Source organism: Dysidea avara, chromosome 14 (genome assembly GCF_963678975.1).
Source record: "Dysidea avara chromosome 14, odDysAvar1.4, whole genome shotgun sequence".
Classification (NCBI taxonomy): domain Eukaryota; kingdom Metazoa; phylum Porifera; class Demospongiae; order Dictyoceratida; family Dysideidae; genus Dysidea; species Dysidea avara.
This window is the reverse complement of record NC_089285.1, coordinates 3,229,020-3,245,342: the sequence shown is the minus strand read 5'-3', so window position 1 is coordinate 3,245,342 and position 16,323 is coordinate 3,229,020. Positions and strand designations below refer to the sequence as shown.

At 37.3% G+C, this 16,323-nt stretch overlaps 1 protein-coding gene across 4 annotated transcripts in view; it reads left to right on the top strand.

Annotated features, from left to right (window-relative positions):
• The window catches only part of LOC136244179 (uncharacterized), a 50,081-nt gene that overhangs the window by 32,555 nt on the left and 1,203 nt on the right, over positions 1–16,323 (top strand). For 2 of the 4 annotated variants that reach the window (XM_066035715.1, XM_066035712.1), the window contains 5 exons: positions 1,265–1,300; positions 1,352–1,405; positions 7,667–7,717; positions 9,175–9,252; positions 10,549–10,617. In XM_066035715.1, coding sequence (XP_065891787.1) covers positions 1,265–1,300; positions 1,352–1,405; positions 7,667–7,717; positions 9,175–9,252; positions 10,549–10,617 — 288 coding nt within the window. The remainder of the gene's footprint in view (positions 1–1,264; positions 1,301–1,351; positions 1,406–7,666; positions 7,718–9,174; positions 9,253–10,548; positions 10,618–16,323) is intronic. The other 2 variants (XM_066035713.1, XM_066035714.1) reach the window with 2 other exon arrangements.

Here is a 16,323-nt window from a genome sequence, read left to right as displayed (position 1 = left end):
TCAGAACACACCCATTTGGTCTGTATCTGATTTGTAAACAACTCCACCATTGGGTCTGCTGCCCTTAGGTGTCATGTTTACAAATCAGATACAAACCTCATGTGTGTGTTGTATATAACTATAACTTCTGTGATACAATACATTTTGTGTATCACATATCACCATCAATAAACTGTTCGGTACGATACTGTATTGTGCTATAATGGAGGATCATAGCTAGCTATGACTAATGCTGCTAGCATAACCAATCATTTCAGCTAAAGTTGTAACAATATCCAATTTATCTGTACCTTAAAGAGCTGATACCAATTCTACATTCACTGTGCATACAAATTTGTATATTTGTATATATACCACTTCAGTGTGGGCGTTCAAAGGTTCCACTCGGTGTTTAACTCGCATATTGCCCAGGAAATATCAAGGGAAAGTGGTTTGCCAATGACTTTGATACCCAGCCAGTTCAAAGAATCGATGCGCTTTGACTCGTTATATTGAGCAACGTAGAGCTTTGTATTGTGAGGCTCATTTTTGTAGTAGTTGCTAAGCTTAGTACATAGGCTAAGATAGACTAGTTGGTTATTACTAAAGGATAATGAAGGCATAAAATAATCGTTTAGGTGATTATGGATGCGTATTTCTACCCATTGCATATCAGCCTTTGAACAGACCACGGAACAGCAAAGTTACTACTGCTACGTTGGAGTAGGTTAGTAACTTACAGTCCTAAGTACTTAACTTAATATAATAACTTACTTACTGTCCCAATAGCGAAGTTAGTTGGCTTAACTTAGTACAAAAATGATAACAATATAAACTCCATCCCACAATCACAAGTTTTCTAACATTGTGTGTTGAAGCATAGTAACGTATTAATGATGTTTTAACGTATGGACAACGATATGATTGCTATTAGCCCACGTTATTAAAACCATGATTGATCTTCAGATGCTACTGTATAAAACAAACGGGATGAGTTCTTGTTAGTTCTTTCACCTATTAGGCGAGTGCACCCCAAGTGATGTATATATCACTTATACCACAACTGCTTGGGATGTTGCTGACATATATACCCGCAGCCCTCAGGCTTTAGGTGTATAGATCAGCAAAATCACTTGCAGCCATGATATAACTATTACATAGGTGATGTAATAATTAGCTAGTGTGTTCTGATGTTTCAGTGCTTATAGTATAAATGTATGTGTACCAGTAATTTATTATAGTTGGATCACTTCATTTACATGTTTATAATGTTTTCATTTTGTAGTGTACTGCCGTCTCAAAGCAATCAGCAGAAGAAAAGGTGTGCATCCAATGTAGTTAATAAACTTGTTTTTAATGCTTTTCTTAACAGAATTTGTTGATACTTTTTCTACAGTTACTGAACAAGAATCAGTTGAACAACCAGGTGCTTATATAAATAAAGAGACAAGGACTTTGAATAATGCACTACATTTAACCCTTAAACCCGCAGCTATTTTATAAAATGCAAGCATTGAAAATGCATAATCCAGTAAACTGGATCATATGCATGCCTTGTAATACTAAACTCTATAACACAAAAACTTTTTAAAGCTATCTAAAAATGATAAACACTATCTTACTCACCATTAAATTTTGGTTTAAATCGTCCCATATTTCGTTACGTTCATCCAACCCAGAGATACTTGCTTCACTTTGAAAGAGTACAAGAACCATCCCTCTCTGAAACTACATAACAGGCTTCATACTTGCCCATAGGCTACCACAGGGCAGACAGGTATACTGAAAAACAAACTGTTATGAGTATTACCACATACTTTCAGGATTCAGAGTGTAGGAGCAATTTTTGGTATGCTTAGTTTAAATCAAGATTTGTAAATTTCATCTCTCCTTGAAGGGTAGCAAATAAATCATTTATCCTCGGGATTGGCTGTCTATGATGCCTTGCCAACCGCATTAACTGTCATGCAAAAATCACCACATAATCTAACACTTTTCAGGTCACTTTTAAGCACAGCTACTATGAACAGATTCTACTGGTTCTACAATACTTTCTGCAAGCAGTCTATCAATCTCTTCCTCAACTGTGTCCCTCATAACATAGTGTAATGTGTGGGTCTTACAAAAACATGGGGTGGCTTCAGGCTCAATTTCAATTTTGGCTTGTCGCACTCAGACTCTGAAACTACCTAGTTTCTCATTGAACACCTCCTTGTACTTTACACCAATCTAGTCTAATTAATCCCAGTCAGTTTCTACCAAGCAAAGTAAGCCCAATCCCTTTTACCACAACTAACGTATAGGTAAGCTAGCTGTTTGGCCCTCATACAACACTTGCACATTTCTTGTACCCACTACTGATAAGGATTCTTTAGAGTATATTTGTAATTTAATCTAATCAAAAACAGCTAAGCTGTAAAAAAAGGTGCGGCCCCAAAAAGGCCATGGTGAAAAAAGATGTGAAATCCAAGGTGGCGGCCAAGAAATGGCTGTGATGGTAGGTTAATGGTAAAAATTTTAATAACGACAATTCAGGTGAATTTGGTGCCGCTTGGTCTTGGCACAAAATTCACCTGACTTGTCGTTATTAAAATTTTTACCATTAACCTACCATCACAGCCATTTCTTGGCCGCCACCTTGGATTTCACATCTTTTTTCACCATAGCCTTTTTGGGGCCGCACCTTTTTTTACAGCTTAGTTGTTTTTGATTAGATTTCACTTCTTTTTGTGTTTTCTTTTCTTTACCACAGGAAGAAGAAAAGATGAAGCAGATGTTAAATACTTTAAATATTTCTGATTTTATCAGTAAATGTACATATTATATATATTACATATATTTATTACAGAACACTCTACATGGTGGTTTCTTTATAACTGAACACTCTACAAAGTGACTTCTTCTAGCTGATATTTCTACAGAATGATTTGTTTGTAGCTGAACTCTCTACATGATGGTTTCTTCGCAGCTGAACTCTCTACAAGATAACTTCTTCTAGCTGATGTCTCTACAGGGTCACTTGTTTGTAGTTGAACTCTCTACATGATGGTTTCTTTGTAGCTGAACTCTCTACAAAGTAACTTCTTCTAGTTGATGTCTCTACAGGGTCAGCTGAACTCTCTACATGGTGGTTTCTTTGCAACTGAACTCTCTACAAGGTGGCTTCTTCTAGCTGATATTTCTACAGGATTTGTTTGTAGTGTAACTGAACTCTCTACATGACGGTTTCTTTGCAGCTGAACTCTCTACAAGGTAACTTCTTCTAGCTGATGTCTCTACAGGGTCACTAGTTTGTAGCTGAACTCTCTACATGGTGGTTTCTTTGTAACTGAACTCTCTACAAGGTGACTTTTTCTAGCTGATTTCTCTACAGGGTGATTTGTTTGCAGCTGAACTCTCAACATGGTGCATAGTTTCTTTGTAACTGAACTCTCTACAAGGTGACTTCTTCTAGCTGATCTCTCTACAGGGTGATTTGTTTCTAGGTGAACTCTCTACAGGGTGACTTGCCTGTAGCTGAATTGTCTATCAGATTAACTGGTTGTAGCTGAATTCCGTACAGAATAACTTGCAATGTAATATAATTCTTTAATGAAGTAAGTTATAAAGGTAGCCGAATGCTCTATTAGGGTGACTGTTCTATTAGAGTATCTCGATCTCGCATTTGCAACACGTAGTTGGCTTTCGAATCATGACTCAGTGGTTTGTAATCCGATTCTTCTGTACTACTGCAAGGACTTTCTATGATGATTATTCCAGCTACACACCGATTTTCAGCTCATTGCTCTAAGTGGTTTGCCTGGTAGGCGTGAAAACTAATAGCTTTTTTATTCATAAATATCGATTGCGTAATTGTGACACAGGTTGGGTTTTGTGTCATATCTCCATGGTCTTTATCTCGATTCTTTTCAAACCACAAAAAGGCACTCCTACGATTGTTACTCCATCTACATAGCAATTTTCAACTCATTCCTTCAAGGGGTTTACCCTGTGGGCGTGACAGACCTTCGACCTTATTTTACGCGAATAATCGATCATAACTCCGTGAATGTCCATCGGATTCCTACCAAAATTGGTACTGAGATCCGCCTTAATGAGCATAAAGTTTTTTTGAAAAAGTGGATAAAAGGAGAGAAAAAAAATCCATAACTGGACCTAGGCAGCCTCGAACCTGCAGCCATCCGATTAATGCTATTTATCCACATACCTTCAATGAGGTACCCCTTGCCTCCTATCTGTTTAACTGCATCAATTGAGGCCAGAGAATTATTTGAATCTTTGCAGATCCTTGGCTAAATGACCCTTATTTGCACTTTTGTGGCCATTTGATTGTATAGCTCAAGTCCACAACAATAACAACAATAATTCAACATCTTAAGTGTCCTTGCATTCAAGACCTTGTGAACCGTATATCTTGCTTTGTTCCAGCATCCCCATGTGAACTAACTGTGTTGCGCTCATGTTGTATGCCCTCATTTGTCTTCTGCTTCTTCGCAGCCTTGAGCTATTTTTAATGCTCACTTGTATGTTAGTGTAAGCTCTTTTAGTAACTTTTCTGGATGCCATCATTGTTTATTCCATGAGCTAATTGATCCCACAACATTTTCTCAAGTGTATCTCCAAAATTACAATACTTTGCTATTGTCTCAGTTAAGTAGCCACCAATTCTCCACGCTTGCAGGTTTGCAAATTGAGCCGAAAACACTGCATCGCTTCCATTGGTGGGGGTTATACTTTCAAAATACATCCACTAGCATATAGGTGACCGAATATTGGAAAACCCACCTTTTGGGCACATGCTAGATTTTTGGGAAAACTCAAATGAAAATTCTAACAATGTAATTTTTTTTTTTTTTTTACAATTGGATAAAGCAACTATTAAACCTTGTTTCACACCCAAAGTTTCTGTATCTTAGGAGATATGGATAATTATATCAGACAATGTAGTAATTTCACATGTGTGGGACACCAATTAACTTACAAATTGGGTGATTTGTTTAGATGCTGGAATGGCTAAAACTGAGTCTTAGATACATGCCATTTTATTGCAGAAAGTACCAATAACACTTCATTGAACTATCAGAAATCTTTTAAAAAGTGTTTTAAATAGTAGGAATGGAATTATTCGTAAACAATGTGATTTGTCACCATTTGTCACTGGTAATCACTTACAGAACACAGTGCATTAATATGAAAGTTAGTTTGTAATGCACAGGATGATAAATCGGTCATATCTCAGGAAAGCTTAAAGGTATTAAGCTAAATTTTTAGCACAAGATAGATGAAAACCCAGTACCTCATTTAAGCAATAAAACAGAAAATTGACCAATGTGCCAAAAAGGTAGGTTTTCCCAACACATTATTACTCACTTGGTTTCACAGGAACCAGTATACTCCTAATGGTTTGTAAGAGCCAGGACGCACCACGGACAAGAAAGTCAATCGCCTCTTAGCTTTGCTTTCGTCTCTGATGATTCCATGCACCCCACAGAACTGCTCTAAGCATTTGAATTATTTGCTTCATCCTTCTAACCCTGGACCTGACCAAAAAAAAAACAGAAACCGTATTGGGAAAGTCATATAAGTTCGCAGTAGTAAATATTCTGGAACTTTACATCTGTTTAGACAAGTAAGGGATGGTCATATCTGAAAGCTGATTAGGGTGGTGTCTATCCAGGTCATTAGCTTGTAATGTTAAGAAGCTTGGAGAGTCAAGGTGTACAAAGTCATATATGTGCAATATAATATTATTTTGGTTGGATTGAGCCTGTACTTTTACACTGAAATATTGGCTCCATTAGAAGTGATAGAAACAGTTTATTTTACTACATTTTGAAAGATTTTCTGATTGCATCTGTAAATTTGAAATACATTCTTGGTATTTAAACAAGAACAAAGGTTTTGAATGCAGTTGTGTGGTTTCCTTACCAGCCAGAAATGGGCTAGTTTAAAAGTTTCCAAACATGCCCTAAGGCAATAATTTTTATGTGGCATCATATTTAGTATACTGTATTTAGTATACTATACTGTATATAGTATTTTTATCACAAAGTGAACAATTTCATCAAAATCTGTTGCTTAGCTACTCTACCAGTACAATAGTAATGTATAGTAGCAGGAGTACATTGAATCCTATGGACAAGGGAACATATAATTCTGTGAACAGCGAAATTCAAACATGGCTACCATGTACTATAATAAGTAAATTTTAAAATTTGCTAATTAGGATATTATGCTGAGGTGCATGCTCGAGTACATCACATTTCTGCTACAACAAAGCAAAACTATGAAAACGAAGTTCAATGGCACGATGGAAGAATAGTAGCATGGACATAGCAGGATGGTCTTTCTACAGTAACTAATCACGCTAAATTACTCCGCTTGACTATTCCAAGCTTTATCTTCGATTCGACGATCTGCAGCTTTGCTACCTTCACACAAGACGGTAGAGTAGCAGCCCATTCAGTGTATCCCTGTTTCGCTTAAGAATGATGTAACCAATTATATACATAGTAACACTGGACGCCATGTTTGAATTTCGCCCATAGTATTGGTAGTGTACGGAGTTACATACTCCCTTGTCCATAAGAATTCAATGAGCTTCTGATAGTAGAAACCACGAAAGTTTGGGCATGGCCCATGAAAAGCATCACCCAAAAAACCACCTCACTTTTCCCTGATGACAATGAAGCAGTATTAGTTAGGTTCTTCAGATCAACCTGAAATGCTTTCAACAAGTTGCTATTAAAAATATTAAGCAGAATTTTCTAGTGACTGACTGACTGACTGACTGACTGACTGACTGACTGACTGACTGACTGACTGACTGACTGACTGACTGACTGACTGACTGACTGACTGACTGACTGACTGACTGACTGACTGACTGACTGACTGACTGACTGACTGACTGACTGACTGACTGACTGACTGACTGACTGACTGACTGACTGACTGACTGACTGACTGACTGACTGACTGACTGACTGACTGACTTAGGCAAGCATAACGCAATAACGGCTTAGGCTATGGGCTTGATTTTTTCAATGTTTAATGTTGTTTCAGCCGGACACATGCCTTTTGGCATACTGCAGTGCATACAATGAATTCTCATGGACTTACCAGTGTCCTCCTTTGTGTTCCATTCATCTTTGCTGACAGCAAAAAGTGTTGATTTGGTGGTAGCGTGTGATGGCTTCCCTTTGTAACAGAAATCGTCTGTATTTTCATAGTGGCTACTTTGAGTGTGAGGTACTTTTCAAATGGTTCTTGATTCGTAATGCCATGTAACAATAAAGCGTAATGGATACTTCACTTTTCAGATGATAATTGATAGCTAGGGCGTGCGGTACCATTTCTTTCTTTTGATGCAGTATGCATAAGTTCACCAGTCATTATCATTTTACAAAAAACTTAACAAACAAGTACACAAAAATGGAATTTTCAACTAGAGTATAGGGACCATAACACATTGATAAAAAGTACCAAAACATGTAGTGCACGATATTAAATCACAGTAAAACAATAAGAAGTGTTATATCCCTACTGTGTTTTGTGTTAAGGGTTAATCATGCATTTCCTCTGTTATCCTTGGGCTACAATGCACTTTATTAGCTATTATTGACTGTGTGTCAATGATATAAGTACATAGGTAGTTTTCTACACTATGTCTATGTTATATCCATAGGACATATATCTGAGAACAGTGTGACCTTGGATGAATTATCGCAAACCACCGGTAAGGTTTAATGTATTGATCAAGTCACAGTACAGCTCCTTTGTAGTGGATTTACATATACATGCTTATAATCCATGATTTTCCTTCCAAAATGCTTGCAAATTGTTATCAAATGACCTTAAATGCTAAAATCAATACTTTGCTATTTAAAAAACCACCATGTAGTCCTTAAATCAGCATTAATTATATATTTGCAGTAATTTACCAGAAAGACTTTATTGATGAACTTACAAGTTAGCCGTCCTTCTCTCTAATTATCCATTGACATTATATCATACAGTACGATAGTAACTGTATAGTAGGGACCACAAAGGAGTAGGTGTGGCCCACGAAATAATATCACCCAAAAATCAGCCTCAGTTTTCCATTACGACAATGAGGTAGTATTGGTGAGGTAAAACTAAACCCAAACAAGCTTTTAGATTTACCCGAAACGCTTTCAACAAATTGCTACGGAATTTGATTTTTTTTTTATTCAATGGAATTTTCTACTAACTGACTGAATAACTGACTGACTAATGCCTTCAGACAAGCGTAACTTGATAACGGCTAAGGCTACGTGCTTAATGTTTTCACTATTCGACTTCGCTTCAGCCCAACAGGTGCCTTTTGGCATACCACAGTACGTACAATGCATTCTTCATGGACTTACCAGTGTCCTTGTTTGTGTCCCATTCATCTTTGCTGACAGGGAAAGGTGTCGATTTGGCGTGAGCACGTGATGGCTTCCATTCAAAACGGAAATCGTCCGTATATTTCATTGTGGCTATTTTGACATTCAGAGGTGCTTTTCAAACAGTTCTTGATTCGTACTGCTGTGTAACGGGTTGAACATAGCCTACAGTGAAGCATAATGGATACTTCACTTTTCAGACGATAATTAATATGATTGGGGTGCGTGGCACGATTTCTTTCTTTTGATATGCGTGGATTGTAGAGGTGCTTGATTCAAAATGCTGTCTAACTGGTTCAACATAGCTGACAACGAAGCGTAATGGATACTACACTTTTCACACGATAATTGATATAGCTGGGGTGAGCGGTGCCTTTTCAGATGCAGTATGCGTGGGTTCACCAGTCATAATAAAATTATTTTCAAAAAAAGTTAACAAACAAGTAAATGAAAAAATTTGGAATTTTTAACTAGAGTAGGGACCATAGCACATTGATAAAAAGTACTGAAACAAGTTGGAGAAGTCCATGATATTAAATCACTGTAAAACAATAAGAAGTGTTATATCCTTACTGTGCATTTCCGTTATGGTATTTTGAGCACAGTAGGGATATAACACTTCTTATTGTTTTACAGTGATGGACTACTCCAACTTTTTTCAGTACTTTTTATCGATGTGCTAAGGTCCCTACTCTAGTTGAAAATTCCAAATTTTTTTGTGTACTTGTTAGTACATAAGGGGTTGCATGTAACAGGTGTGAATGCCATGTTTTAATGATTTTAGCCATTTTAGGGGATTGTGTGATGGACACTCGTGGTATCATAGATAACAGCACCTCTACAAGAAATCATGAAAATTTCAGTAAGTGTGTATTTGAACTTTTATGTGGTTAGCTAAATATTCAAATGATTGTTAGCATCACATCAAATTATCAATATTTTGTGCTATTTGTAAATAAATTTTGTATGCACTGGACTTTCAATACATTGCACTCTTTTGACATTTACTTTTTAATATACCAATTTGTCCTTTAGGTGTGTAGGTATAGAACCTTTAATAATCACTAGCACAAAGTACATAGTTCTGGTATCCATTTTGTCCATTTTGATCTGTGACAAAGTTACGAATAATTGCAAGAGACAGACAGACACATTGCTTTTATTCATGATTGTCTTTTTTTATCAGCAACCAATACATTCAGTAAGCATGTGGAAGTAGTGCATCATCTTGATCAGTTCTATTTACTTTGAGAAAAAAAACTTTCTGATTTAGTCAAGTGTTGCTCTAGTTCAAAGTACTTTTATTGCAGCGATTTATTTTTATTTCTAGTATACCAAAACTAAATCAAAATTATGAGGTGTTTTGGTACTAAAAATTAAAGACCATTAAACTTAAGGTACTAGAACTACAACGTCGATAAATTGGAGGTACAAGAACTATTACTAACGAAAACAGCTTTTTAAAACTGAGTACTGAAACTATCATTTTGCAGTACTAGAACAACACTTAGTTTATGCTCCTAGCTGCTTACAATCAACTCCTCCTCATTGTTTCATCTTCCCTTTCTATTTCTTGACAGTCTATGAGAACATGCTCAATGCTTCTAACCTAAACCACAATTAAACTACAAAATAGCTTCCGGGAGTAATACCAACAGAGGTGGCTCTCAAGCCTGGCTTGAAAGCCCGTTGCTGTATATTTCATCTAAGTGTATAAGCTATAAGCAAAAGCAGTACCTCCGCGAAACTTGTAGCTATAGGCATGCAATTAGGGCCATTGAATTTGCCATAATAGGCAAATCTTTTGATATACAGCTTTAAAAAAATCTTTACATCTATGCCTGTTTGAAAAGCCCATTGAATAATTACATACTAATAGCCCATTGAATATTTACATACTAATAGCTTCGAACGTTCTTGGCTTCTAGAGCTGAAACTTTAGTTGACCATCCCTTTGGCTATCTAGATAAAGAAAATGGAATTTGAAAAATGCACTAACCTATGGGGTCCTTGCAGATCTGGTCACATATGTTTGTTTATAAAGGGTATAAATTTTTGTGATGTTTGTTTAGAAAGTCAGTACCGTTAGTCTGGAAACATTATGTGTATAATGTGTATTAGCTCAACGTAGTCATCTCACCACATTTTGTTTTTCCAGGACTCCAACTTCCAACACAGCCTGGACAATCAAACCTTAGTGAAATAGAATTACTTAACATTGTTGAAGGTGTGCTTTAACATACTGTCATTGCTTTGTATATATTTCAGGATTGGGTTGGGGCATTTCCCCCACCCCTTGGAAACTACTTCTATCCCTTTCAGTTTATAGTTTGACGTGTTATTAAAGTGTTTCCTTTGGCCCATATTCTGTTTCACCTTATTGGCTAGATCAAGTAATCTGTTCCCTGTCCAAGCTTCAGTATTAGGTTAGGTAATCCGAAGGCTGCAGCACAAGTTGCTGTCAGACCTTCAGTGCTGAGCTCTAATTATACAACCAAGTACTAAGAATAATAGGAAATGTGGTTAAAATTACGTCATAAATAAATAATTAATAATTAATGTTCTCAAAAACTACGAGGCCTAGTCACATGAACTAACCAGGGATAGATTCGCCTGTGAACAAAGGCACAACCGTATAATTGTTGCGCCTGTTCATGCTGATGACTTAAACGTATGTGTAATTCTATATAACGCACAGCACCGCACCCATGCTTAAATTTCAGATTGTGCAAAGGAGAAGATTAGCAAACAGGCACAAGTGATTGCAGGAGAGCCAGAGGCCACTTTACACGTAAACAACAAGATTACAAAATGTTTCTAAGCTGTTTTCAGGTGGTTCCAAGTCCCCATGCCAGTGGACACGCTCTGCGTGATGAACAAGATTAAGAGTATGTTTTTATGTTAGCATGATTGTTTGTTGTGTATTTGTATTATTTTGTATGAATTAGTTATTCATTAACTTTTGCTTAACACCGCTAGATTTTCCAAGAGACCATACAATTCACACTAAATTGCGCTATACAAGCTTCACTGTACACTAAACTACCTAGTTACCATACCTCTAAATAATTGCTATGAACTAAAGGCATCGACTAGGTTGTTTTTGTTTACATAAATAAAACCACTAAGTAATTACCACACAGCAAAACCGAAAAATAATGTAAAAACAGCTTAAATAAGTGGTCAGTTACAAAGAAACTTGTTACAGGTAAGTATAGCAATCCATAAAACTATTCTATACAGTTTCCTTACTGAATGATTGTTTCTCAGCTGGTTTCTTCAAGATTTATCCCAAATCTTGTATCACGCATGCGTATATGCACACGGGTGAATCATGCCACATCTCTGAAAAATGGCTGACTGTCATCCTTGGCTGTCTATTACAATCCAGTGGACTTTAAAACGTCACTATCAACTCGAGGATTCAATGAACTCATCCTTTCTGAGAAGAAAACTTTGTGGTACTACGTAATAAGCTCGTAATATTGTGCGAAGGAACCAGTTATCCTAGAAACGGAACCTCTGTGGGCATACCCATTTTAGGGTAAGTGCATTGTACTATAAAGTGCATAATAGAAGTGGTAACGCAATAGAATTGTACTCAAAGCACCTTTTATAGCATGAAACTGGATAAATCTGGTTGTGGCAGTGAAAGGGTTATTTAATTGTGCTACAAGAACCCTACATTTTCGCGCATTTTTTTCCTTTATCTAGATAGGAAAAGTCAACCCAAGTTTTAATACTAGAAGCCGAGAATTTTCAAGGCTACAACATTACAAAGTGGTAACAACAGAAAGATCAATTTGTACAGTAACAATATGGGAAATAAACTACAGGCATGATTATAACTTATGAATACAGTTCTCTCTGGAGATGCAACTTTTGCCATCACATTCTCCATGAACAAGTGAATCCATTGCTGGGTAGATGTCTCCAGACATACAACCAGGGCAAAGGCAAAAGCGTGAAGAAAAAAAACTGAATGGCTTTGCAGACTGACGCTAATACCTTACATCTCCTTGGGAGCACTGACACAAAACAAAGATTTTTAATCTAGTTGATAATGGTTAAGGGTAGAAGTTTCAGCCCAACAGGTGTCTTCCGCATATCGCAGTACGTACAATACACGCTTCCTGGACTTACCTTTGTCCTCCTTTGTGTTCCATTTCTTTTTGCTGACAGCCTAATGTGTTGATTCATGGTAGCGCAATGGCTTACCTATGCTTGTAAATGGAAATTGTCCATACTTTCTGTGGTGACTGGATTAAAGTCGCTTCTCTTGCTGCTCTTCGTTTGTAATGCTGTGAAACAAGCTAAACATAGGACATTTAATGCGTACTTCAGTCATGGCTATATTATTGCCAAGTTGTAGTTGCAGATATCTAAACCAAAACAGCCAAGCTGTAAAAAAAGAGTGCAGCCCCCAAGGTGAAAAAAGATGTGAAATCCAAGGTGGTGGCCAAGAAATGGCTGTGAAGGTAGGTTAATGGCAAAAATTTTAATTACGACAATTCAGGTGAATTTGGTGCCGAATCCTAGTGGAGGAGGCAACACAAATTCACCCGAATTGTCATAATTAAAATTTTTGCCATTAACCTACCATCACAGCCATTTCTTGGCCACCACCTTGGATTTCACATCTTTTTTCACCTTGGGGGCCGCACTCTTTTTTTACAGCTTGGCTGTTTTGGTTAAGATATCACTTCTTTTTGCATTGCAAGCCACAAAGCTGGCCATATGGCTTTGATGCTTCTTTTTAACTTGTAAGGAATTGTGAAAGAAAGGAAGTAATTGTGTGTATAGCTTTTGTCTGATGAAATATTTGTATATTTAACATTGAATGATGATAATCACATACTGTAGTCAATAAGGTGACTTCTTACATAATTGAACTGTAGCTGAAACTCTCATTGTTTGTAGCTGAACTCTTTTCAGGGTGATTTGTTTCTAGCTGAACTCTCTACAGGATGATTTGTTTCTAGCTGAACTCTCTACAGGGTGATTTGTTTGCAGCTGAACTCTCTACATTGTGATTTCTTTGTAGCTGAACTCTCTACAAGACGACTTGTTCAAGCTGAACTCTCTACAGGGAGGCTGAATTCTCTACAGGGTGATTTGTTTGCAACTGAACTCTCTACAAGATGATTTGTTTCTAACTGATCTCTCTATAGTTAACTTGATTGTAGCTGAACTCTCTACAGGATGGTTTCTTTGTAGCTGATCTCTCTACAGGGTGACTTGTTTCTAGCTGATCTCTGGATGACTTGTTTCTAGCTGATCTCTCTACACGGTGACTTGTTTCTAGTTGAACTCTCTATAGGGTTATCTGTTTGTAATTTGAACTCTCTACAGGATGGTTTCTTTGTAGCTGATCTCTCTACAGGGTGACTTGTTTCCAGCTGATCTCTCTACAGGGTGACTTGTTTCTAGCTGATCTCTCTACACGGTGACTTGTTTCTAGCTGAACTCTCTATAGGATTTTCCGTTTGCAATTGAACTACAGGATGGTTTCTTTGTAGCTGATCTCTCTACAGGGTGACTTGTTTCTAGCTGATCTCTGGATGACTTGTTTCTAGCTGATCTCTGGATGACTTGTTTCTAGCTGATCTCTCTACACGGTGACTTGTTTCTAGCTGAACTCTCTATAGGGTTATCTGTTTGTAATTGAACTCTCTACAGGATGGTTTCTTTGTAGCTGCTCTCTCTACGGGGTGACTTGTTTCTAGCTGATCTCTCTACAGGGTGAACTTGTTTCTGGCTGAACTCTATACAGATGATTTGTTTGCAGCTGAGCTCTCTACATGGTGGTTTCTTTGTAGCTGAACTCTCTACAAGGTGATTTCTTCTAGCTGATCTCTCTACAGGGTGATCTGTTCATAGCTGAACTATCTGCAGGGTGATTTGTTTGTAGCTGAACTCTTTATATGATGGTTTCTTTGTAGCTGAGCTCTGTACAAGGTAACTTCTTCTAGCTGATCTCTCTATAGGGTGACTTGTTTGTAGCTGAACTATCTGCAGGGTGATTTGTTTGTAGTTGAACTCTCTACAAGGTGATCCTTCTAGCTGATCTCTCTCTACAGGATGACTTTTTCTAGCTGAACTCTCTACAGGGTGATCTGTTCATAGCTGCACTCTCTACAGGGTGATATGTTTGAAGCTGAACTCTCTACATGGTGGTTTCTTTGTAACTAAACTTTCTATAAGGTGATGTCTTGTAGCTGATCTCTCTACTGGATGACTAATTGTTTCTAGCTGATCTCTCTATAGAGTTATAACTTTCTCTATAGAGTTATAACATGTTTGTATAGCTGAACTCTTTATGGTTGGTGAACTCTCCAGCTACACGGAGACTTGTTTGTACTACAGAGTGACTTGTTTGTAGTTGAACTCTCTACAGAGTGACTTACTTGTAGCTGAACATTGCATAAAGTAACTTGTTTGTAGCTGATCTAGATGAACTCTGTACTGGGTAGCTTTTATTGTAGCTGAACCCTTTATGCAGTGACTTGTTTGTAGCTCTCTACAGAGTGACTTGTTGTAGCTGAACTCTCTACAAGGTGACTTGTTTATTGCTGAATTCTCTTCAGTGTGACTTATAATGTTCTGAATCTCTACAGCAACATTTGTAGCTGGACTCTCTACAGGATGACTTGCTTGTAGCTGAATAGTCTATAAGATTAACTGTTTGTAGCTGAACTCCCTACAGAATAACTTGCAATGTCATATAATTCTATAATGGAGTAAGTTATAAATGTAGCTGAATGCTCTATTAGGTTGACTGTTCTATTAGAGTATCTCGATCTCGCATATGCTACATGTAGTTGGCTTTGGAATCATAACTCAATGGTTTGTAATCTGATTCTTCTGTGCTACTGCAAGGACTTGCTATAATAATTATTCCAGCTACACACAGATTTTCAGCTCACTGCTCTAAGCGGTTTGCTTAGTAGGCGTGAAAACTAATAGTTTTTTTATTCATAAAAATCGATCGTGTAGTTGTGACATAAGTTGGGTTTTGTGTCATATCTCGATGGCCTTTAACTGGATTCCTTTCAAACCACAAAAAGGCACTCTTACAATGGTTACTCCATCTACACAGCAATTTTCAGCTCATTCTTTCAAGCGGTTTACCCTGTGGGTGTGACAGACCTTTGACCTTATTTTACGCAAATAATCGGTCATAACTCCGTGAATGTTCATCATATTCCTACCAAACGTGGTACTGCGATTCGCCGTAATGAGCCCGTTAATTGTGCCAAATTTCAGCCCGAATGGAGCACGAATTCATGTTTTATGGCGGATTGTGCAAATGTGCGAAAATAAGTAGAAGAAAAAAAACGAAGAAAAAACCCAAACTTTGGCCGCTCGTATCTCGGAAATGGCTGGAGCGATTTTCTTCAAATTTGGAATGTGGACTCCCCTACCTAGCCGGCACCTCTGTAGCAACTTTGGTTTCAATCGGATAAGGAATCATGGAGCTACAAAGGTGTGAAAATCGCATTTACTTTCTTCCTGTAAATATACTCATGGTATGGCGCGCCGGCTTCTTGGGCCGCACGACACACTACCGTGTGTCTTGATTCCTTGTTTCATGGTTTTTATTTATCATCCTTACTCAAATGTAAAACTTTTCATTTTACTTATGCTTTTAACTAAATTTAACAAAGGTTGGTATAACTAGGTGGCTGTGGTAGTTTAGCATCAGCTTATTCTTAAACTAACTTCAAGAGACCACAACCAACACATGCACTTGGTTTAATCAGTAATTTTACAAGCTAGTCGGGATCATTGCAAATAGAAAGAGATTATTAATAAACCTGAAGTGCAAATATAACGCATTTTGATGTATCACTAATTTTATGTGCTAAAGTAGCAAATATAGCACATCAGGAGATAATTTAACTTGTTTAACCACTATATTTGTGACCAGATT